The 24,613-nt window shown below is 37.9% G+C and overlaps 2 protein-coding genes across 2 annotated transcripts in view; one reads left to right on the top strand and one right to left on the bottom strand.

Annotated features, from left to right (window-relative positions):
- LOC127663395 (palmitoyltransferase ZDHHC9-like) overlaps positions 1–4,067 on the top strand; it is a 28,388-nt gene extending 24,321 nt beyond the window's left edge. Inside the window, exons 7-9 of the mRNA XM_052154965.1 lie at positions 795–898; positions 1,900–2,002; positions 3,885–4,067. Of these exons, the coding sequence (XP_052010925.1) occupies positions 795–898; positions 1,900–2,002; positions 3,885–4,067 (390 nt within the window). The remainder of the gene's footprint in view (positions 1–794; positions 899–1,899; positions 2,003–3,884) is intronic.
- Positions 4,068–8,108: 4,041 nt separating this feature from the next.
- Positions 8,109–21,116, bottom strand: LOC127663394 (SAM and SH3 domain-containing protein 3-like). Its single transcript, XM_052154964.1, has 8 exons — positions 20,907–21,116; positions 12,080–12,169; positions 10,691–10,825; positions 10,033–10,177; positions 9,792–9,943; positions 9,005–9,217; positions 8,663–8,807; positions 8,109–8,335 (listed from the first exon to the last, which is right to left on the bottom strand). Exons 1-8 carry the CDS (start codon positions 20,967–20,969, stop codon positions 8,112–8,114), a joined length of 1,167 nt encoding a protein of 388 aa, XP_052010924.1. The 5' UTR covers positions 20,970–21,116; the 3' UTR covers positions 8,109–8,111.
- Positions 21,117–24,613: the final 3,497 nt, after the last annotated feature.

Below are 24,613 nucleotides of genomic sequence, written 5' to 3' on the forward strand. Positions count from 1 at the left end.
TTTTCCCTGCAATTGCCTTCTGTCCCTTCTTTTCTCTGTAATAATTAGAGAGAGAGAGAGAGACAGAAAGGGAGGAGGCATGAGAGCAGTTGCTGATGCTGCAAATAATTTGGTGTGCCAGTCGTTTTCCATTTGATTAATCTAAATTTGATCTTACTAATTATAGACATCAGTACTTGCATACATGGCTGTCAATCAAACTCTGACTCGGACACAACTGAACTAACTTTTAAAACTTAAATCTAAAGTGGTGAAAGTAATTGATTTGGAATACCATGGATGTTTAAGAAACCTGTTTGGATACAGCTATTATTTTTGCAATTGCGGTTTTTGCTGCTATTGCCGCAGAAATCGCTTGCAACAGCTTTAATTACACTTAGAAATAATGAGGTGCTGAAACTTTAAATGAGAATTTCTTAATCTGGTTATCATTCCTTTGATGCATGCATACATACATACATGCATACATACATACATTTCTATGTAGGCGCAGCTGAAACAGCAATGGCACAGAAAGCTTATTTCATCTTCTTAAGATGAGGAAGTGATTGATTAGATCAGATTAAAACCATCGGGAAAGAATGGCTAGAACTGGAGCTGCCCTTTTAAATAAAGCATAACAGGGAAGAGATTATTTTTATTAAGATCCCATTAAATAACAAAAAATTAGAGTGTAAGGAAAAGAACCAGCAGAAAGTTGAAGTTGAATTCAGATGATTACAGTCAGTGGCAGTTCTGACATTTTGCCAGTTTTATTTTCAAAGTTCAAAGTGTCCTTTATCTCTACTGCACAGATCAAAGGTTCGTGGTCAGGAAAGAACCGTATCCAGAACCCATACAGTCACAAGAACTTCATGAAGAACTGCTGTGAGGTACTTTGTGGCCCTACATACCCCAGGTAAGGGCATAATTGTAGTTTTCCTTGTACAGTGGCCCCAATAAGTATTTGATTAGTGGCCAACTGATATATTGCCGTTAAATCATCTGATATTCAGATTTTTTTTTTATATTATCGCATCGGCTGGTACATTTTCCAGTTTGACCGATTTGTTTAAGGCTGCGAGGGTGCTGAGAATCGCCTGCTTGCATGTGATGAAGCTCACGAAATTCCAGCGTTTTCTTCCTGTCGAGATCTCGAAGATAAAATCTTCCTCTGAAGCGTCTGTCAGCCAGGATCAAGACTCAGTTCCTCTGATGTGCGAATGTTACATGTTACATCAGTCCGTGATGGGCTGAGCAGGCAATCCATCCGTGTAAATTATTTGCTGCTTTCTGGATCTGAGCGAGCACGTGAGAGCAACTTCAATGTAAAAGCCCTTCACGTGTGCTGAGTAAATGTCTTATTCTCTTGTGTACTGTATGTACAATGAGTTTGATTTGGTCTTTAGTGAGAAAATTCGACAGCTAATGTACACATGCCAACTGTGGTTGCAAGACGACTGTTTGCACTTTTGTTATTTCCTTCTTAACAATTTATTTGTGCAAATAAATAAAAAAAAATTGGATTACTTTTAAATGGTAGATAGCTGTTTCTTCTCATTTCTGTTCAAAATCTTTTTTTTTTTTTAAAGATTTGTTTTTACAAAGTACATTTTTTTGACTGAAATTGAGTAAATATAGTGCTAAATAAGATTTTATCATTATTATTTAGTTTTTTTTTTCAATTTCAAGTATGTGTGATTTGCTATAAAATTTTGTGATATCAGCATTATCGGCCACCCTGCTCTCTGGAAATGGGTATCGGCCATTAACAAAATACCCATATCGGTCGACCATTAATTTGGAAAGTTGTATGATCATAAATGCTTGCTGTCATTGCATTACATAACATTTCAAACCACATGGAATGTATTTGATATTGTTACATGTATGTTTATATGTCTCTTTCTCTCCTTGTAGTGTTTTGGACAGAAGAGGGGTGATGTTGGAAGATGCATGTAGTTCCACTCCTCCTGATGTGCCTGTTACCACTAAAAGCAGCACCCCTGCACCACAAACCACAGTAAGAGAGCAATTACTAAGAGTGTGTAAGCGAATGAGTTAATGTATGTTTAGCACAAACCTTGTTTCTGGCTGCTATAGAGTGCATTGAGTTGTGAGTCTGCAAGAAAGATCCAAAATCAATTACTGTGAGAGCTGGGAAGTGGTGAGGGGGAGGGAGAAGGACCATGTGGATTAAATAACTGCATTAAGTTATTTTAGCTTGATGTGGCTTTCATAGTGCATCATGCAGAGAAGTGGAGCGTGTCTGATGTAGTCTGTGTCCATCATAACTGCAAAGACCTGAATCTTTACATTGGGTCAGGTGAATGTAAACTTTGCTGAGAGTTTCTGAACAGAAAATACATTTAAAAAAATTTGTAGCATAATGTTGATTATGTTGCTTGACGTCTTGTAATATTTCAGTAAAATAAGAGAAGGTCTGCACTTTGAAAATAGCTCTAGAAAAATTGTCTTTAATTGTTTAGCAGCAGGGATTTTAAAAACAAACATTTTGGCCAAAAGCCTTTCTTGTTAAAAAGCTCATTGGTCACTTATAGAGCACACAAAAGCATGCCTGGGAACACAACGATTTTTTTCTGTCATGTTGGATCTTTTTGTTCCTTTTGCTAAAACCATTAACTCAGCAGGGATCCCTGATGGTCAAGTGATTTATGACGTCACGCTGGCAGATGGTAATGCATGCTTCATCTCCCACATGGCTGGCAATTTTTGTAAATGAAGCTCACTTGAAAATCACTGGAAAATTCAGCTTGTGTGATGCCAGCTTTAGGGACACAGCTTTAGAATTGAATTGGGCCAGGCCATTAACATTGAAATACACAAAGTTTAAAAAAAAAAGTACAATCAAAAGACGTAAATATTATTCATGTTAACATTGAACATTGAATGGAACCCAGAACATGTTTTCTCTCCAGTGTATCAGGTCGTATGTTGGTATTAACTTGTAGATATCTTGTTTCATGCACACCTTTTTGAGCCTCACTGGAAGGTTAAAGTGCTTTAAACAGGAATTATTGCCATCATATATCTGTGGACATCAGTTGTCACATGATTTGTGACGAGCAAGTTCATCATTCAAGAAAAATCTGGAAACATCAAGGAATGAAAACATTTAGTTTGGAGTAAAAAAAAATATCAAAGGGAAATCAAGTTTATTTTTGTTAACTCACTGACAAATACCTTTTTATTTTTTAAGCATAAACTCCACCAAATTTTGTGAGATTTCTCTGAAAACAAGACTTCATATCTGAAGGCCATTCTGCTTCTCAAGTATTGTTTTTACTTGCTTCAAGGATGTTTAGATATTTTTCCTGGAAAATAAGACAAAAATACTCTGAAAGCAAGTGATTTTTTGCAGTGTAATATTCCTAAAATTCATGGAAGATTTTATTTTGAATATGAATTGTTCTAGTTATGCTCAACTGTTATATATTTAGCTGGCTTGCCATTGGTGCAACCTATAAAAACTGATTTTTAAAAATCCTTATTTTGTCATTGTCAAAGTCATTGGTGAAAGTTATTTCTGGAATTGAAATTGCTTAAAGGCATATTTCATCTAAAAATAATTTATTATTTAATTTACTTACCCTCATGTCGTTCCAAACCCGTATGATTTTCTGTCTTCTGTGAAACACGAGAGGAAAGGTTTTGAAGGATGTTGACACTGCTCTTTTTCTCATAAACTGAAATTTAAAGGGGACTGAGGCTTCACAGAAGAAGTAAAATCATTCACGTTTTGAATTACGTGAAGGGGAGTAAATGATAACAGAATTTTCATTTTTGGGTGAACTATCCCTTTAAGGTGTTTCATTCAACTAGTCATTATATGAAATTATACCCCAGTATTCTGATGCCTAATGGTGTCCTTTTACCTCACGCAGGAACCCACAGCTCCTCTGATCCCCAATGAACACACTCCTGATGAAGCCAAACCTGGCATTGCTGCAGGCACCCAGAAGTCCAGCAGTTCCCTTAAAGAAGAGAAACCCCCGTTTTCAAGAGAACCTCTATCAACATCCCCCAATGGCGTCACTTCTACGGTCATCAAAGAATCTGCCCACTAGCTTTGGCAGCATTTTCCAGACTTCTCTCAAACTTGTGAATGTTCTAACATTGAGGAACACACAGAAAAACTCATGTACTGCTGGGCACATTGATGTGGACTCTGATGTTCAGAGCAGGGGCCTGTGTTCTCTTCTTTTCTCGCAGAATGCCTAGGTCCGGCGATAACACTCCGGAAAAGATCAGGAGGTCTTGATTACGTTCCTCTCTAAATCAAAGCATGATCAAACTCACAACAAGGGAAACGTGTACAGCCATGGAATTAATTGGATATTGATGAGAATGGGCTACCATGAAGCCTAATAAGGAAACTCTTAAAGCACTTGTTTTTCAGTGTCATTACCTGTTTCTCCATAGCCTGAGACCATTATTGTGTACATTTCTGGCTTATGTAGTCATTGGTGCAAAAGAACCATTGGATCAGACATTTTGTGTAGTGTGAAGGTGCGGCTACACTAGGCTTTGAGTATGCAAAATTACTTGGAACACAGTAACAAATGTGGGCAATATGAAATTATTTTACACTCTAGGGCTTATTTTGAATATATAAAGGATAATAAATTGAACATTTTACAATATTTCATCCATTCCACAACCATGCATGTGACTTTAGATTCTCTACTGGTCAAATGTCTATCGCCTGCACGAATTTGCAGGTCAGAGTTCACCAAACGTAATTTTATTTTGTATGCATTAATAAACAAAACTTCTTCCCATGCTTGCGTTTCCATTCACCCACACTCAAACATCTTTTCACTATATAATTTTCGCTCTAAGATTTTCTAAACTTGAACTTTTGTATGCAACAGAAGATGAAAATTCTTCGCATGACCTTGCATTTCAACTCATCTGTAGTCACGTGCATTTGAATGGAGGTAAATGGAGCAGAAAGTCTAGTGTGACCGCACCATGCCAGTGCGCTTTAGCCATTGCTTCCTAGTGCGTAGTAATGTAGTTTGTCGTTGCGATGAACTGCCAATGATGAATGAAATTACATCAACTGAAAAGGCCCAACAAAACTGCTTTCTTCTACTGATGTCACTATAAGCTCTGTTCAGTCAATATGTTGCAAATGTTACTCAACAGGAAGTTAAAGGGATAGTTCATCCAAACTTTTTTTTGTATTTAAGTCTTTAACATCTCCCTTTATCTTCCACCAGAAGAAAGTCATATGTATTTAAAACGGCATACAGTAAGAGTGAGTAAATGGTAATGGTAAGTTTTCATTTTTTGGGTGAACTATGCCTTTAAGGTCTGACAGAGGATGTGTTTATACAGTCAGTGTGAATGTTAGAAAGCAGGCCAGTGCTGTTTGTGGTGGAGGCTGCTCTTACACATGGTTATAGGCTGTGTGTGAGTGTTTTCATGTGTTAATCCATGTGTTTGCATATGTGTGAGTGTTCGTTCAGGCAGATCTTACAGATGTTAGTAAAAGTGCCTTACCTATGCTCTACTATTACATACAACCAAGGCCATCAACAGTAGACCCCTTAAATTCCATGTCCTTATACTATTCTTGATAGCCCTATACATGTAATAAATCTAATTTGTATACAATAGAAATTATGTATCTGAAAGCAAAAAAGATTTCAAGCCATTGTGTAAATGTATAAAATGTAAAATAACTGAGAAGCTGCATATTCCCTGTAAGAAGTGGAAAGACTTGTCTGATTTATTATTTTTATCTTGAGGGAAGTTACAACATTCCCTCCATATTGTATGTTTTAATGAAAACACTCCACAACTGCCTCCTTAAATCCAGCATCGTACTAATGCCTGAGTCTCTCGTCTGTGTTCACATCCCAGGGAAGTTTGCTTTCCTTCCTCTTTTTTTCTTTCAGATATTACTACTAGAGGTCATATGTCAGCAGCTGAAGGCTTTCCTGTTTGTGGGCAGAATAACACTTAATAATTTTATTTATTTAATTAATCATTTACTCACCCTCATGTTTTGCAAACCCATATGACTTTTTTCTTCTGTGGAACACAGGTGTTAGGTAGTATGTTAGTCACCATGCACTTTCATTGCACCTTTATGAGGGTGAGTAAATGATGACCGAATATGTATTTTGGTGTGAACTATCCCTTTAACGTTCCTGTTGGCATTTTAGCACATTTTTGCATAAAACTATGAAATGTTTTAAATCATGCTTGCACATTTTTCTCACACTTTCTTTTCACCATGTTTTATGTAAGGCAACTTGTCCCAATGTTTGTGTAAAGGAATGCATTATGTATTCTGAACAACTAATGCTCAACTTCACCAATATGTACTGTGGAATATTGGTGGCAACTTGTAAGATAACACCGAATCTCTAAAGCTTATAACCAGCCACATACAGTATTTATGTTGTGTGTATCAGAAGATTAGACATTGGCAGTTTTGTTTTGTGTGAAAAGGTGTGGAAGTGAAATGTGAAAATTATTTTATCTCTGTTTGGTTAAAGGAATAGTTCGCCCTAAAATCATATTTCTTTCATTATATACTTACCCTTATGCTGTCTCAAGCTCATATGATTTTCTGTCTTCTGGGGAACGCAAACAAAAGATATGTTGACATATCTCCATCAAAATATCCATACAATTTAAGTCAGTGTTGGCCAATAGAGCATGTGTACAGCACTCTGGACGTGCGTCAAGTGTGAGGAAGTATAATTGAGCTTCGTAACATGATCATGCCTAGGAGATTGCAGATGTCAAGATTTACAGTGTAAAGGAGTTAGAGTTTGGTTGGTTCTCACCTTAAACTAATCATATCGCTTCAGAAGACATGGATTAAACCACTGTAGTCTAACGGATTAACTTTGTTACCTCTATGCCCCATTGACTTGCATTGTATCGATATATTCAAATCCTATCTCCATCAAAATATTTTGGTTTTGTTCTACAGAAAAAAAGAAAGTCATACAAGTTTGAGATGGCATAAGGGTGCGTAACTTATAATTTTTGGGGGGATTATTCCTTTACTTCAGATCAGCCAACTTTATAATGTTGCCAGTCCAGTGCCATCCTTCGCAGGTTGAAATGTATCAGCTGAAATGCTTGTAAGATACATTGATTTACTTTGGATAATTATTAGAACTTCTAATGTGGAAGAAAGTGTTGAGGGTATATAATTCCATTTTTACACTTTAGTGCTATTCTAACAACAAAACCCACCCTCAGACTGTGCTTCTATAAAATCCATTTTTAATTTGAAGCAAATAGCCTTTCTGTGAGTACTTTTGTGTGAATAATAAGATAATGATTGATTGCAATGTTAATGTGTATGGAAGATATGTAAACATAAGTCATCACAAATTGAGATATGTTCACTTTGCTTGGTAATAACACTGTGATCATGTATATCTCATATTCGTCACTTTATACTTTTGTGTGTATATGTATGTTAATTAAATTATATATGGTATTACTACAAATAATTTTTGTGATGTAGTTCAAAATGTCAATTTAAAAATGTAACAAAACTAATACAAATACAGTGACAATACAAGACTTGAGCAAGACTTTGAACAATACAAACAGGATAAAATGGTTTCAAATTTACAAAACGACTTTGTCATTATGATAGTACAAACAAAAAAAGTACAATAATAGTATATAAAATGCTACTTCATAGCTAAAGGAATGATGATGAACCTTCTCAGATATAAGAAAATCACAGTTAGGTCATACATATAGAACATGAGTTCTGTCCTAGAAACTATATTGAGAAAAAAATAACTTTTGGGTATCACCATATGCTTCTTATTTAATGATACATATATAAAAAACATAGCTACAGTTTAATCCATGGAATATCACATGCAGTTTATGATTTTGGATACTTTCAAAAAAGTTCTGAACAGTAATGTAAAAGAGAAGCCGGCTACGTCCAGCATGAACTTTGTGCCAGCTTCTAAGAAAACCTGTTGTCTTCTGTACATCTTAAATAGTTTCCTTTTTGTGGATTTGGTCCAGCACATGGCCATGACAAATACCCTCAATCAGTCGGTGAGTTTGACAGAGTTTCCAAGTAGCAGAATCAAAGGAACATTCTGTGGTCTTCACTCCATTTGTCTCTCTGGAATCTCCTCCACCTTCATCTTCTCCAGCTGCTGCTGAATGGCTTTTACTTCTGTGTCAGGATCAATTTCTGCCTCGGTCTGGGATACTGCCTGGGGCTCCTCACGCCCATTTGCCAGGTTTTCTGTGCTCTCGTAACAGCCCGAGTCCCGTGGCCTTTCAGTCTTTTGCTCAGATTTGTCTTCTTCATCAGATTCATCCTCCGCTGATAAAGAGAAAGGATGTTAGTTGGGCAAACATCATTATTTTGATAATGAGCATTTACAGCAGGCTGCACAAATGACCAATAAGTGGGACACACAGACTAATCATACAATCATACAAGTGTGTTTAATAAGAAGAGAAGCTTAGAATGTCTACTATAGCTTGAGACCTGTGTAAAACCAAAGACCGGATACATGAAAGTAACTGTTTCTCCCTTACACTAAAGGACTGTCAGGTTTGATTTTCTGCATAAATCAATAACGCAAGTTATTGTAGTTTTATAGCTCAATCAGGTCTTTATGGATTTTAAGATTCCACATGGACTTACAGTCATGAATAAGTTCTGTAGCTTTCAATATCTTGGCACGATGTTCAGGGTCTGTAATGTTTAGGTCGTTCAGGTGGGAATCCTTCAGGTCACTAAAATCCTCCAAACTCTGGAAGCCATGCATGGACAGGAGAGATCCCAGCTCCTAGATACACAGTGGAGTCAATCATCAGAAGTTCACTACTTATGAGTCATCACTTTTCTTAACAGTTCATCTACTGAAACAAGTATTCATACTACTGCCCTTAAAGTGATTTGAGAGCAGGTGCTGATGAGTGTGGCAAGGATTTTTTTTATTGCATATTCTAAAGAAAGTAACAATAAAAGAAAGGCAAGGCTTACAGTTAGGCCTATTCTCTCTAGAACTTCCTGCAGGGTTTTTGGTTTGGGTTTTTTCCGGTTTCCCTGACTGGTGCATCGTTTTCTCTTTGGTGGTGTATCCTCCTCTGGTAGCATTGTGACGTAGATGAACTTAAAGGAGCCCACTTTGTTATTGAGTTTACCAGTCCAGGTGCCTACTGGTGGCTTCTCAATAATATGGATGATATCCCCCTTCTGTGTAATAAACGTAATGTCAGTGTTTGCACTACATACTGCAAGTATTCAAAGTCTCTGAAGTAAACAGATGATGAGATTATTTATTGGTTACAAGGATAAGCATCACTATTACTATTGCTCACACTCAGGATTAAAGTTAGGGTAAGGGCTAGACTAAGTTAAGTTTGGGGTAGGAGCAGGGATATTGCTTGGGGATAAGTCATATAATGTGACCAGAATATCATAAAGACTTGTAGGTGGGCTCTTTTGACTTGTCTATGTAAGCACCCAGAACACCTTAGCAACCACCTAGCAATGCTCTAGCAGCCATACAAAAGATCCAAGCAATCATACAGCAATGTGCTAAAAAACACTCAGAAGACCTTAGCAACTCTACAGTATGTTGTGTCAACAAATTTTGCATGGGCAAGTATTGTTCACACTTAAAATAATAATAATAATTAAATTCGATCTTAAATTCAAAATTTCATATATTGTTCAAAGATCTATTTGAACAGTACAGATTTAAAATAAACAGTATTACTGATACGTTTAACAAAAATGGTTCAGCACTATGTGTGGAAATCCTAACCTGCAGTTTTAGGGATTCAATGTCATATGGGCTGGGGGTGAAGTCAGTGTGGACTTGGGCTCTGCCACAGAAGGGCCCTGTGTAGGTGCTGTCCTCCAGTCTCATACTGTCTCTCTGGCTGAAGCCACTGTCCAGACTCTGTCTGTCAGCACCTGCACATCAGTAACAAATCAGTCAGCCTTATCATCTCAGTAACGGCTCATATGTTCAGGTCTGAGATTAAAAGGGCGTCCAGGCTTACATCCAGAGAGCTGGCGTGAGAGAGGGCTGTGTATTGTGTCCTCTGAGCTGTTGGAGCATACAGATGTTCTGTTCCCAGCACTGAGATCTGGCATCCAGTCATTTGGAGACATGGGAGACATAGAGCCATCCTCCCCACTCTCAATCTGAAATTAACAGAATATTTTAATTCTATTGCTATCCACAGGGGGGAGACATGTTCAATCTGTTACAAGTGTTTGTTTGTTTTTTGTATTTTTTCCCCTCACTATGTTTGCTCGCATAATGAGTGAAAGAAATGTACTACCTTGTATCATGCCATGTATACAATTTAATGTAATAATTGATTGCAATTATACAGTATTTCTGAAACTGTGGTATTTTACCAAGAGTTTTACCATCAATTTTTAGGTGAAATGTCTAACTTTTAACACTAGCATTACAAATGGATTTACAATAAATCAATAAATAAATAAAGAAGAAGAAAAATATTTTCAAACATTTTTATGAACATTTGCCATTTTATGAACAGATAGCCCCAACCAAAACTCATGTCATTGGCTGAGCCAATGTTGCCATGTCGGGATGCTCAAACAAATGGAGCAATCAATGTGGGCTCATACAATCAGTGAGTTATACATGGGGTAAATTATTTTGGACCAATGTTTTTTTTTACTTACCCCTTCCTCTGCAAGGGCTTTCTGAACCATCTTGGACGTTTTGCGGGTCATTGTGCGAGTTATGACATTTCGCCATCTCTTTCCCAGTTTCCCGTTACTTTTCCCAGAATCCTCTGGTGGTGCCCCCTCCAAATTCTTAGAGATTTTTCACAAAAACAGAGTGGTTTTAGACATTTTGACCAGCTTTCTTTAATATGTACTGTACACTTGCTCAGTTGCTACAAAATTCGTCTCATCGTCTCATCAAACTTCTCCCAGTCTAAAATGGTCAACTGACAATGAATAACTGTTGCTATATTGCTTGATCTCATTTTAAGTCTGGTTTCTCTGCGCAACTCTTACTGCAAAACAGTTGAAGAAATGGCTGTGTTGTCCATCATCAAAAAAAATTATAAAAAAAGACTTCTGCAAGAACCATGCACTGTAAAAAATGTCAACCCACATAACAAGTGTAAATGTCTTGATTAATGAAGGATCTATTGTGACCATATTAAGATTTTTAGTTACATTTTAAGGTATTTATTTATTGTATTTTTAATTATTATTGTTGACAATTCTGTGGTGTGTTACTCATAGCCCATTTATGATGTGCAAATCTATTTCAGGTCATTTTCCCAGCTGAGCTGAATCAGCTCATATGTGTTTGTGATATGACCAAAGTACGTGGAGTGTTAGTTTTCAAGCGCTGGTCCACTGTGCCAATGTCTGTGACAATGCTTTATGTGTCATTACCCCAATGAGTCAATGTTACTTCTCTCTGAACACTATATAAATGTCAGATGCCTTTCCTTTTATTCAAGGGAAAACATGTGCTGTTATCAAAGACACAGACAAAAAAACTACCTCTTCAAGGTGATTTTCTATAAGTCTCTTTTATAGTACACTTTTCTGTATACCACAGAAATTCAAATAACACCACCACAGAAGGTTATTTCATAAAAATTTACATTCAAGTCAAATCATTAAAGATGACTTTGATTTTTTAAATAAACATTTATTGCCCATATTTTCCTGTAGCTTTTGCTATTTATACCATATCACACAATTGTCTACATCTGATAAAAGCAGACAGATTGTGAAGCAGGCTCTCTGCTTGGATGGCTCATGAAAGAATGACATCCTGTCTTGATATTTTTTTTTACACTGGTTTAAGATTAACCAGTTTTGAGGCCTTATTTAAGCATTCTTAGCTTTAAAATGTTTGGAAATTGTGTGAAGTGTGACTTCCCAGAATGATCCTGATGATGCTGTTGTTTTTCCTCTTAGCCAACAGATATTTGTCATTAATGTACACAGCTACACATGAAATATTTTGATACCTAATTGAGAGCAGTCAGTTAAAGGTTGGGAATAGCCTCTTCATCTTTGTAGTTAACAAACCACACTTACACTTTCATCCAAGGTGGCCTCACTCACTACAGGTGATGCTGGCTTTGGCTTCATAAAGTCTTTGAAGCTACTGGACCTTTGCAGAGACAACTGTGAACATAGAAAAGATTTTAATCAGAGATACTATAGTTACAATCAGGGCCAATTTGTTTTCTGGGTGGACCCACATTTCCCTGGGCCCACTGTGTAGGATACCATAGAGAACCTTAGTGGGTCCCTTGCATCATGGGGTGGTGTATCATGCAATATGTACTTCTGGCTTATGTAATATGGGCTATTACCATGTAAATACTAATGTTGAAGTTACATTTATAAATAAAATTTTTGTCGGTTGTCATATTTCTAATTTCATAAATTATAAACGTACAGAAGATATTAATGTCATTCCATTTTCACTAGGTGTTTTTCCACAAATTGTCTATAATCAACTGTCTTCTGCATATATATTGTTCTGTACTGTTGCACATTATCTTATTATTGATCATGACCTAATAACCAGTTGAATGCAGAGTCATCTAGTATTGTGCTCTTGTAATGTTATCTCTGTGCAACATGAAATGTCCAGTTTAGTTTAAATGATAGCTCATCTCAGTGCATAATAGCCATAAACTTTTATTGTAGTGCCACTATCAATATCCTAATCAATATTTATAAAACATTACCAGGTCTTGAGACAACATCTGAGGACGTGGGGTTCCCTTTTGTGGAACTCGAGGTGCATATGATCGCTATGGGACACCGTCCAATTGTCACGTGGTCTGAAGCCCTTATACAATCACGCCTATTTATTGGCTGATGGAGCTTAAGCAATGCCCCCTAGGGAGCTACGTCACAGGCTCCATAAAGGCACTCACTTTCGCACAATTTAGTCAGATTTTTTGTTCTTCAGTGCACAAATTGTCTAAGCCTCTGTTTGTTTCTAGCGACTCACGTTGAGTTGGAAATGTATGTTTATTTTATTTTTATTGTATTGTGAATCCCCTGAATAAAGCAGATATCTAATTTAAAAATGGTATGGCGACATCTAGTGGCAAGCGTGGAACTGCAGATGGCCATCCTGTTGGTTCATCAAGTGGCATATAGTAGTCCAGGTGTGCAGCGAGATGGAGCCTGCTATAGTGGAGAGGTGTTCAGAGTCTGTAACACTTGTGCCTAGGATCCTTCAAAAAGTCACTAGTGATCCATGGATAGGTTACATGAGGACAACGGCGCTTCGTTGAGGCTTGCAATTTTTTCACCATGTGGTGTTATCCCCACTTGTTACAGTTCAACAGTCTCCAGATTTGGAGCTCTGTGCGCTGGAGCCATTTGGGATTTCGGCTTTATGTCTGAGAAGATAGGAGTGCGAACGGACACTGGAATTCTCCTCGTGTTTGTCACCCTCCCCCTGAGTGAAAGCGTGAGTCTTATTGGACATTCTTGGACTTTCCCTTGATTTTACCCCCACGGCTCGCACTGGGGAATGAGTTGGTCAAGGCGATTCTTTTGTTTGCAAGGGTGATAGACAACAGACTTTGTGCCTCCATCTATGAATCGAGGTTAGCAAATGCTCTCCCCCCACATGTATTGCATCTCACAGATGAGCACTTGGGGTTTGTATCGACACCGCTCAGAGGACCGCAGTCTTCTGACCAGCCAAAGCCTACTAAATTATTTATTGATGAAGTGGAGTATATGCTGGGACTGGTTTAGTGTCTATCCCCTTTTTCAATACAGCAATTTAGCTCTATTTCCCCCATAATTTGTGCTGGTGAACAAGCATTGAATATTTTCAGCTTGTCTGAGTTTTGCCTCTGCCTCCATGACCAAGCTTGCCAGCCTGCTTAGCTTTGCTTATTCTTATTCTTATATGTACATCAATTTATCCTTTGCCATTTTACCATGTGCTTTGGGTTTTCCAATTTCTACTGTTTCATCTGTGTGTATTATACTACGCACACCCTTTTCTCTCGTTTTGTTTTCTTTTTCGGCTTTGTTCTGCATGTCTACATCTCGCATGTTGACTGCATGCATTCATTTTCTCCACTGTGATTTACACAGATTATTGCATCAATCTCAAACATCTGCTTAGGAACCACATCGATCTCAAACCCTTGCTGCTCAAGAACAACCATAACAACAACAACAAAAAATTGCGGTGTGTCATCCGCTCATGTTATTGCTTCCTGCATTACATGCCATATGCTTACTATAGCTTCTTCTATCAGCAGTGAGGGATTCACATGTGATGAATGTAAGGAATTAGTCAGGCTGTCAGAGATGGTTAATGAGCTAGAGGCACGCATCCAAACTTTAGTGGAGCTCAGTTTAGAAAGAGAACCCAGTAGATACTGTATTGTGCTAACCACAATCTATATTGTTCAGGTAGAACTATTCTTTCAACCACTAAAGATAGCTTCACTAATAATCTTCCAGAATTGTCTCACCTACTCAGTAAGCCAAAAAGTCTAGAAGAACTTGATGAAATAACAGAAAATATAATTTTTCTCCCTAATTTGGAATGCCCAATTCCCAATGCGCTCTAAGTCCTCGTGGTGGCGTAGTGACTCACCTCAATCTGGGTGGCGGAGGACAAATCTCAGTTGTTTGGAGTCACTCAGCACGCCCTAGATTCAAACTCGCAACTCCAGGGGTAGTAGTCAGCGTCAATACTCGCTAAGTTACCCAGACCCCTCTTTTTAATATTATTAACTCCTCAATATCCTTAGGACATGTCCCAAGAATCTTTAAAATGGCAGTTATCAAACCGTTATTAAGCCACAGCTTGATCCTGGAGAATTGGCTAATTACAGATCGCTTTCAAATCTATCATGTTAATTTCTACAGTGAAATGGAATATATGAACAATTTTAGTCAGAATTTAGGCCCAATTACATTACAGAGACTGCACTTATTAGAGTTACAAATGACTTGCCCTTATCATCAGATCACAGCTGCATTTGACACACTCTTGAATAGGATGGAGAATTATGTTGGCATTAGTGGACTTGCATCAGCCTGATATTGGTCCCATTTAAATATGGAGTGCCACAGGGATCAATTTTAGGACCTCTGCTTTTCTCCTTATACATGCTTTCCCTGGGAGATATTATCAGGAATCATGGAATAAGTTTCCACTATTACGCAGACGATACCCAACTTTATATTTCCTCTAAACCCAACGAAAATTCACAATTCTACAAATTAGCAGCGTATCAATGAAATCAAAGATTGGATAGCCAGAAATGTCCTTCTACTCAATTACGACAAAACAGGTAAACATTATTTGACCAAAAAGCGCTAAAATATAAATTTACTCTCGATGGATGTACTGTTACAACGTCTTCTTCTGCAAAGAACTTAGGTTTTATGTTTGATACCAATCTGTCCTTTGAAACCTAATTTCCTTATGATTGTAGAACAGCATTCTTCTACCTGAGAAATATTGCTAAATTACGACACATGCTCTCTGTTGCTAATGCCTAAAATCAAAATTAATTCAAGCATTCGTGGCCTCAAAACTAGATTATTGTAATGCATTACTGGGAGGATGTCCATCAAGATCAATAAATATACTTCAATAGGTTCAAAATGCAGCAGCCAGAGTGCTGACTAAGAACTAAGAACTAATAAATATGATCATATTAGCCCAATTTTATCATTGTTAGATTGGCTACCTGTTAAATTTGGATTTTTTTACCCTTTTCTCCCCAGTTTGGCATGCCCAGTTCCCAAAAATTCTGGCTTGTTAATAATTCCAAGAATATCAAAATCCACAAAAGCAGGAAGATCCCTTTCATACTTGGCTTCTAATCTATGGAATAGTCTCCCTAACACTGTTCGGAATGCAGACACACTCACTCAGTTTAAGTCTAGACTAAAGACACTGTTTAGCCAGGCAAAAACCTAATTTATCCTTCAAATCACAATTAGGCTGATTTAGTTAGGTCTGCCGGAACAAGAAACAATCCATCATGATCTATAACTCTGCATAAAATCGAATGGCATCTGCGCTAAAATTATTATATTTGTTTCCATGTCTCAACAATGCATATTGATGATTAATATCCTGAGGTTACCAGAGCCTGCCAGATCCAGCTCTTGAAATGGAATGCATAGACTATCATTTAATTTCAAACAAAAGCCTTAATCAACCAACTAACAAAGGACAAAGCATCTATGTAAACTTCTGCAGTTAACCCAGGATGGACTTCAAAGACATTAGCCATTAATCTTGAAGTTCATAAAAAATATTTTCTTTTTTAAAACACTAAACCTTAATACATACTTAATTTACACATTGATAAACATGACTTGCACTGTACACAAAGAACTAATATTGGAATTATATTCATGTTGTTAACCAGAGGGGAACGGGCCCGCACAGTTTTTCCCAAGGTTATTTTTCTCCATTAACCAACATCCTATGGAGTTTTCTGTTCCGTGCCACAGTCACCATCAGCTTGCTCACAGGGGTTCTAAATACAATTATTATTAGATCATTTAATTTCTAAACACATTTTACAATCATATTTAATCAAACTAGACAATGGTCTCTGTAAGACATTATAGATATTACAGTTTAGTTTTTTTGTTTTGTTTTTGTTAATGCTTTCCAGTAAAGCTGCTTTGAAATGATGCGTGTTGTGAAAGCGCTATACAAATAAAACTGACTTGACCAGGGTGTGCCCCCATTCAGTGAATGAAATTTGACCATATAAACGTATCCGTTTCTACACTGTTTGCTGTTGGATCAGTATTGGGATGAGTTTGCCGTTGTACATGCCTCAAAAGCCCGACAACCAGAATATTGTTCAGTTTCACCCTGAAGCTTGCACTGGGGAGTGATCATTGAGAGACAGCATTCTGAATGTCTTGAGACTCTATGACAAAGGGTCTCAAGACATGCATAACAGAATTCGATGTTCAACAAGCACAAGTGTACACAAAACACACAGTCACAAGCACCACACGCTGTTCCCCCATAGGAATGCTGGGGCCATTGTGGATGACCAGCTTGTTCCCAATATCCCCACCCAAAAATGCCTGTGAAGAGATTTTATCAATGAACATTCATGCTGTATACACACTTCGGGGTGGATTTTATACATCCCTAGATCTAATAAAGGCAATTCTACCACTATTCTTCCCTGTTTAACATGCCAGGGCAGTTGTTTTATTCCTTGAGCGTCCCAACTCTGCAGGGGCGGATCTAGAAAAATATTTATGGGGTGGCGAGAGGGGGGCAGGAATTTTTGAGGGGTGGCAACATACAGTATGGCAGACTTATATATACTTAATTTAATCACGTTTATCACAGTTTGATGAGAAATAGTATGTTCACACTAAAAAAGGTCACAGGCTGCCATTTACAAACTCATACAGACAAACTTAATCTCATGCAATCAATGACTTGAATTTGAGGTTTCATGTGAAACAGTTCATATTAGGAATAAGTGACCATACAATGTGATCTCACTTAATAGGAGATAGAAGTATGATTGAAGTAAGGGCATTATTACCGGAAAGGCATTAAGGTAAGACACAGGTGATGACAGATGTGTGAGAGAGGAAGCAAACACACGCAGCATTTGTACAAGAAGAAACTATACAAAGAAAAACTTACACTATGGACTGAGCTGTACTAAAGTGAGCATAAATACACTGTGGAAATAAATAGGTCACGGCACTCAAACGAGGTACTGGACATCGCTTTAATTGTTTACTCAGAACACACATTTTTCCAAACAGATCAGTCTCTTGCCGCTCTGCATTCAGTGAAGTCGGACATTGGAGATTCGTGCTCGTAAATTGTCAAATTGGCCATAACTTTTAATTCTTTGCTGCCAACTGGGGTGGCAGCAGGGGTGGCAAGGTATTCTTTTAGGGTGGCACCCTGTCCAGACAGGGTGTTACCCAGAGAATGGACATCACATCCTCAGATTGTGGAACAAATCTAGAGGAAGTTTGGTAGAGCAGAAGTGAACCTGTTCGCTTCGAGCGAGATGTTGCATTGTTCCCCCTGGTTTTCTCTCTCACCCTTGGCATTGCTGGGCATTGATGTGCATTTATGGAAGTTATGGGTGTTTCCCCTCAACGGGGTGCTCTTTTGAATGATGGTTTATCCCCTGCTGTAGCTGATACCATTCTAAATGCTAGAGCACCATCATCAAGGAGGCTATATATGATTAAGTGGCATATTTTCTTGGTGTACAGCGTGAAGTGAAAATCCAGTTCACTGCCCTGTCAGTACAGTGCTGGAATTTTTTGCAGGAGCATTGTTACCCCAGCAATGCTTAAAGTCTATGTTGCCCCTATAGCCGCTGAACATGTGCTTGTCATTGAAGTCTGTGTTGGTAGACATTGTCTTTTCTTTCGTTTTATATACGGGGCACATAGGCTTAGACCTTTTTGTCCCATCTGCATACCTTTATGGGATTTATCTGTGTGTTAGAAGTGCTCTCGGGTGCCCCGTTCAAGGCCTTGACAACAGTTATTTGTAAGTCTTTGACTCTTAAAACAGCCCTGCTAGTGGCATTGGCATCGTTTAAGAGAGTCTGTGATTTGCATGCCCTGTCGATCAATCTCCACACGTGTATGGATTTTGCTCAGTTTGTGCACTGCGAGTTTATGTTGAACATACTAGCCAATGGCGTAAGTCAGAACAGTTGTTTGTGTGCTTTGGTGGTCGCAACAGAGGTGTTTCAGTGTCCAAGCAAAGACTGTCTCATTGGCTTATTGATGCAAATTCGAGTGTTAACGAAGCGTGGGGTTTACCTTCAACTTCAGGTATTAGATTCCATTCTACGAGGAGCATAGCATCCTCATGGGCTTTGGCTAGAGGTGCGTCCTTGGAGGACATTTGTATGGCAGCAAGCATACATTTGTTTGATTTTATAATCTGGATGAGTGTTTGACTTCTGCTTCCCAGGTTCTCTCTGTTGGAAAAGGAGTAAATTCATAATTCCTTGTATTTAGATGCTTTAGCTCGCTTGTGCTCCGCTGTATGCTTGACACACGGGCTTATACAGTGGGCAGCTACTGTTCGCATGGCGTGAATGTATTTTGTCCCCATAGTGATCATACACAGCTCGAGTTCCGTGAAAGGGAACGTCTCGGTTAAGTATAGGCACAAGCCTATGCAGCTGCTAGAGATTATGGCCAGCTATGCAATGTTACGCTCCCCATGTACATAACTATAGACCAGACAGAGTAATAAGCATTATGGATTACACTTGCTTCTAAAATGTGACACATGAGAGTTCTGTAGGCTGGAAATGATAATATTCTTTATGAAAAACAGGCTGGCATAGGATTTCACAGATATGAAAAAAGTTTCGGTAACACTTACATTGTCCATGTAACGTCTCGTAACGTATTATTCAGTACTTGGTTATGAATTTACACTGTAACATCAACACTGTAATGCAAAGTGTATAGAACATTTAAATGGAGCCAAATAGAGTTAATTCAAAAGATCAAGGCACTTTTTTATTAATAATAAGATCATTCGTGTGGGTTTTGTGGGCTGCTGTGTAGAGCATTGTTTCAATTTGACTTTTTCTCTTATCTGAACCGTTCACTGTGCCATTTGTTTTCAGCACAGGAAGTGGGTATGTTAATTCAACGCAGAGAATGCTACAAGCCAATCCCTGCAGAGCTGTGCACTATCTAGACAACAAAATTTAACTGCAATCTGCTTAACCAACCAAATGCAAAAACATATTTATATAATAAATAAATAAACAGTGATTGTTTATTTGTACTTCATGCCTATGTATGTTACATTCATCATTTTCACACTGTAGGAACATGAACATTACATAGCTTATGTAACATGAACTATGTCATTTTAGTACAACTTGAAATGTAAATGAATTTACACATAGTGTTGTAGAAAACAGATTGTTACTTTTCTTATGAACAAAACATTATTTCAAAATGTATTCCCATCTCATAATCTCAACTCATGTTTCAGGTGATGTGGAAAATTGTATTGTTGTATCATGATAAATGGGCATGTGTTCAAATGTATGCTGTATCCTACTCTGGATAGGGATGTGAAAAAAATATTGGTTTTAAAAACAGACATCAAAGTAACCATGATGCACAACAGACAAAATTGTCATCCTCCCTTTGACTAGGTTACAGGCAAATACAAAGCGACTGCAGTTTCAGAGAGGAGAAATTTCGAAACTGTTAGCTGTTACACGCAAGATGTAAATCAAATGGAAAATAAGCGTAAGGCTGTAAAGCATGAGTTAAGACTTTAACCGCTAAACGAGAAGAACTGGAGTGGCGTGGGCTGTGAAGAGGTAAATCTCACTTTGTGATCAGGAGCTCTGTTTGGATGCTTTGCTCTGATGAGGTATAAACCGCTTCAGGATGTTTGATGAGAACTGAAGTGTCTCGACAGGAACAAGATCTCAGCCATGCATTTCAACCAGAACAATATGGTTTCAGTTCTTACGTTCATTACAAGTCTCAAGCCAAACATGACACATTACAACAGTATAGTCATTCACATACTGTAGATGACCCTCTCAAAGTACTGCTGATATCTGCTTTAACACACATGTTGCATTGACATTGAGGACATCATTTATGTATATCCCTGCTGTAGCTCAATTGGTAGAGCATGGCACTAGTAATGTAAAGGCCATGGGTTGAAATGCAAAGTATACACCAAATGCACTGTAAGTGGCTTTGGATAAAACTGCCAGGCGAATGCATGAATGGAAATGTTCATTTGGCATTTGTGAAGAGCTTAAGGGTAAACCTCAAATGTACATAGAATCCCTTGTATACTTCCTCGAACTCCTCTTCAAACCAAGACCAAAACTCTTACCTTCTTCTTTTGCACCTGGGGCTGCTCCTTTTCTGAGGCATTGGATGGTTTCCGTCGTAACATGTTGATGTAGATCCAGTAGTGGTTAAGCAATAAAATCCTGAGGATCACAACTACACCTGTGGCAGTGTAAAAGTTGGCTGTGCTACTAATGCTTGTCACTTGAACTAAAACAGTGACAAAAAGCCACTAGATGAGGAAGAGGTAGAAACAAACTCTGATCGGTGGAGTGGAGAACTAAATGCTTGAGGAAGTCACATGACTTGACAGGAAATTTATTTTTTAAGAGGTTGCTTTGGTTGATATGTTTTACATCAGAAAAAAAACCCCTTTGGATTTATAGTATTGAACAACAGTTCCAGGGCTGATGTTATTGCAGTATATGTATGATATACATCTTAGGGAGCATCCTCAACCAAAAGCTTTCCATCAATGTGAATAGATGATGACGTATATTATATTGTATTATTTTGTGTGCAACACAAACAATAAGATAAACAGTCACTTAAAAGTCCATCTGGTATTCAAAACGCAGTTGCTGACAAGCCAAGACTCAGATGCATGTAAACATTGTAGCGTTTAATAAAAAATGAAAAACAATTTAATTAATAAAGAATGGATTGAAGGTTTGAAAATTTGAACAAAAGTGTAATACAGTGGGGTCAATTATAATTACTAATGGTGATTGGGCCAAGTCTGAATGATGGTAGCCCTTAAAGGTTAACTGCATCAAGGTCACAGACAGCGACAGCTATGACGCAGAGCACATTCACTCATCCAAGATAGCAGCTATCAAAAATGAGTCATGCCTCTTATTATGTTGATACTTATTATGTACTGAAAAGTCACAATGTCCTCATACGACACACACACACACACACACACACACACACACACACACACACACACACACACACACACACACACACACACACACACACACACGTTGTGTTTCCATGTTTTATGGGGACTTTCCATAGACATAATGGTTTTTATACTGTACAAACTTTATATTCTATCCCCTAAACCTAACCCTACCCCTAAACCTAACCCTCACAGAAAACTTTCTGCATTTTTACATTTTCAAAAAACATAATTTAGTATGATTTATAAGCTGTTTTCCTCATGGGGACCGACAAAATGTCCCCACAAGGTCAAAAATTTCGGGTTTTTCTATCCTTATAGTGACATTTGGTCCCCACAAAGTGATAAATACACACACACACACACACACACACACACACACACACACACACACACACACACACACACACACACACACACACACACACACACACACACACACAAAAGTAAGTGAAGTAAACATGTGAGTGAATGCATGTGTATGTGAGTTGGCACAGAGTTATTTTTGTTTGAAATCACATGAGAATAAGATGCTTGACTCATGTGAAACATTTCAACAACAATCCTGAAAAGGTGTTTGAAACAATTCTAAGTTGCCAATAAGGCAGTACATTTGTTTGTACATGAGTGCGTTTATTTCTCTTGTCCATGCAGTGGTTATGCACACTGAGTGTAATAAGCTCATCATTTTCAACACCTCCAATTGCTTAAGTTCCTCTTTACGCACTGACCACACCAACCATGCCCTGAGCCTTAAATAACAAAGAAAAGTTCCAGTGTCACGTCTATCAGTCTTGTTTAGAAAAGATAAAGAACAACCAACAGTCTCAACTCTGTAAGTGGCATTTTGGACTTTGCCTCTTCACATGTTCAAAGTTTGTTTCTTAGCTGGGGAAGAACAGCCAAACAAAAGTGCAGAGAGAAACAGAAAGAGCGGACGTCTCTGAAACCACACTCACACCTTACTGCGGTTCTGACGGAACTGTTGCCAAGCAACAGCACCTCTGTAGGCATGAAACCTTCACATATGGCAGTGCTATTGACAGAAGCTCACTTTAGGCCTGTGCCAATTAAAGGGGATTGTAAAAAAAAGTCTTTCTCTGGAAACACTGGTGTATAACTGCTGTGATATGTGATTCTGCACTGTGAGAGATAGGACAGTACTTAGGGTACTGGGTGGGTGGTATTGAAACTGTCATGACAGTTTCAGTGCTCTAAACCATGCACATCTTTAAAGCCAACTCACACAAATAAAATGAATAAATAAAAACAGGACATGTATTACTAGGCATAATTTTTTAGATAGGACTGGTCATTTCTCATTAAACACTGTCCTTCAGTTTGCTCTGGAAAGTATGATTTGTTTTTAAATTGATTAAAGTGATTGAGTATCAAAATGAAATGTATTAATTCAATTGTGGCATCTGACATCGTATGAATTATGTTAAATGTGAATTTGTGGCAATTCATTTACAGCAGGGGTGCCCAATCCGTCGATCGCGATCTACCAGTCGATCGCAAAGGCAATACTGGTAGATCGCACGAAATTTAAATGTGCTTTCGTTAAATTTAGGACAGCTGAGAAGATCATCGGGGTCTCTCTTCCCTCCATCAAAGACATTTACAAAAAACACTGCAGCCACAAAGCACCCAGCATTGTGGATGACCCTACACACCCCTCACACAAACTCTTCACCCTCCTGCCATTTGGCAAAAGGTACCTAAGCATTCGGGCCCTCACGGCCAGACTGTGTAACAGCTTCTTCCCCCAAGCCATCAGACTCCTCAATACTCAGAGACTGGACTGACACACACACACATGTCCTGAGTTGCAGTTTAATTATGGTCACTTTATAACTGGCTGCTACCTCAATAACTGCTATGTGCATAGAACACTCATCTCATAGTATGTTATGTTTACATTTGGCATTATTAGAAACTGTCATCTTTTTGCACTACTGTATACCGGCTATTGTCCTGTTAATTTTTATTTATTGTACTGTCCCGTAATTTTGCACATGTTTGCACGTGCACTTTATATAGGTATGTTATTTAGTCTGTGTAGTCTCATGTGGTTCTGTGTTTGTCCTATGTTGTTTTATGTAGCACCATGGTCCTGGAGGAACGTTGTATTGACTGTGTACTGTACTAACTCTATATGGTTGAACAACAATAAAAACCACTTGACTTGACTTGAACAATACTTTATAACAGCATGCATTCATCTTGGTTCATTATAATTTATAAGAATTAAATTGTTCATTTTAGTTCATAATACATTGACTAATTCTAGCATATGCAACGTTTAATTTAAAAAGTATTTAGTACATCTTGAAATTAATGTTAATCATGATTAATAAATGCGGTTCATGTATTGGACATTGTTAATTAATTTTTACTAATGTAGCAAACTAATGTTAATGAATACAACTATTGTTACACCATGAATGTAAAAGCTGATGTATGTAATTCCTACAACACTAGCACTACCAAACGGAATTGCAAAAATAAACATTGTTTTCAAAACAGCTTTCCGAATAGGCCCCCTGTCTGATGTTGTTCAAACAAACATATAGTCCTGCCCCCAACTCACGCCACTGGTTGAGCAACTTTGTTTTGGCGGGTCTAAGCTGGTCTCTCAAAACGAACAGAGCAATTTTCATAGCGCAACAGAAACACAGTTCTTACTGTTTTCGAGAAAATTAACCTATGAATGGCTTACTTATAGTTATCTCTACATATTAAACTGGGATAGGAGAAAGTATTTTAACACAGACAAAGTTACACACATCAGCTATAATAAATATAAGATAGAAACTGAACACACTTAACAAAGAGAAATC

This window comes from Xyrauchen texanus, chromosome 23 (genome assembly GCF_025860055.1).
Source record: "Xyrauchen texanus isolate HMW12.3.18 chromosome 23, RBS_HiC_50CHRs, whole genome shotgun sequence".
Classification (NCBI taxonomy): Eukaryota; Metazoa; Chordata; class Actinopteri; order Cypriniformes; family Catostomidae; genus Xyrauchen; species Xyrauchen texanus.

What these genes read in the sequence shown, in the direction of transcription:
- LOC127663394 (XM_052154964.1), bottom strand. Translation starts at nt 20,969, where the DNA reads ATGTTACGACGGAAACCATCCAATGCCTCAGAAAAGGAGCAGCCCCAG. An exon ending in CCCAGGTGCAAAAGAAGAAG is followed by an intron (nt 12,170 to 20,906) that starts GTAAGAGTTTTG and finishes CTATGTTCACAG; the next exon opens with TTGTCTCTGCAAAGGTCCAG. An exon ending in AGGCCACCTTGGATGAAAGT is followed by an intron (nt 10,826 to 12,079) that starts GTAAGTGTGGTT and finishes AAAATCTCTAAG; the next exon opens with AATTTGGAGGGGGCACCACC.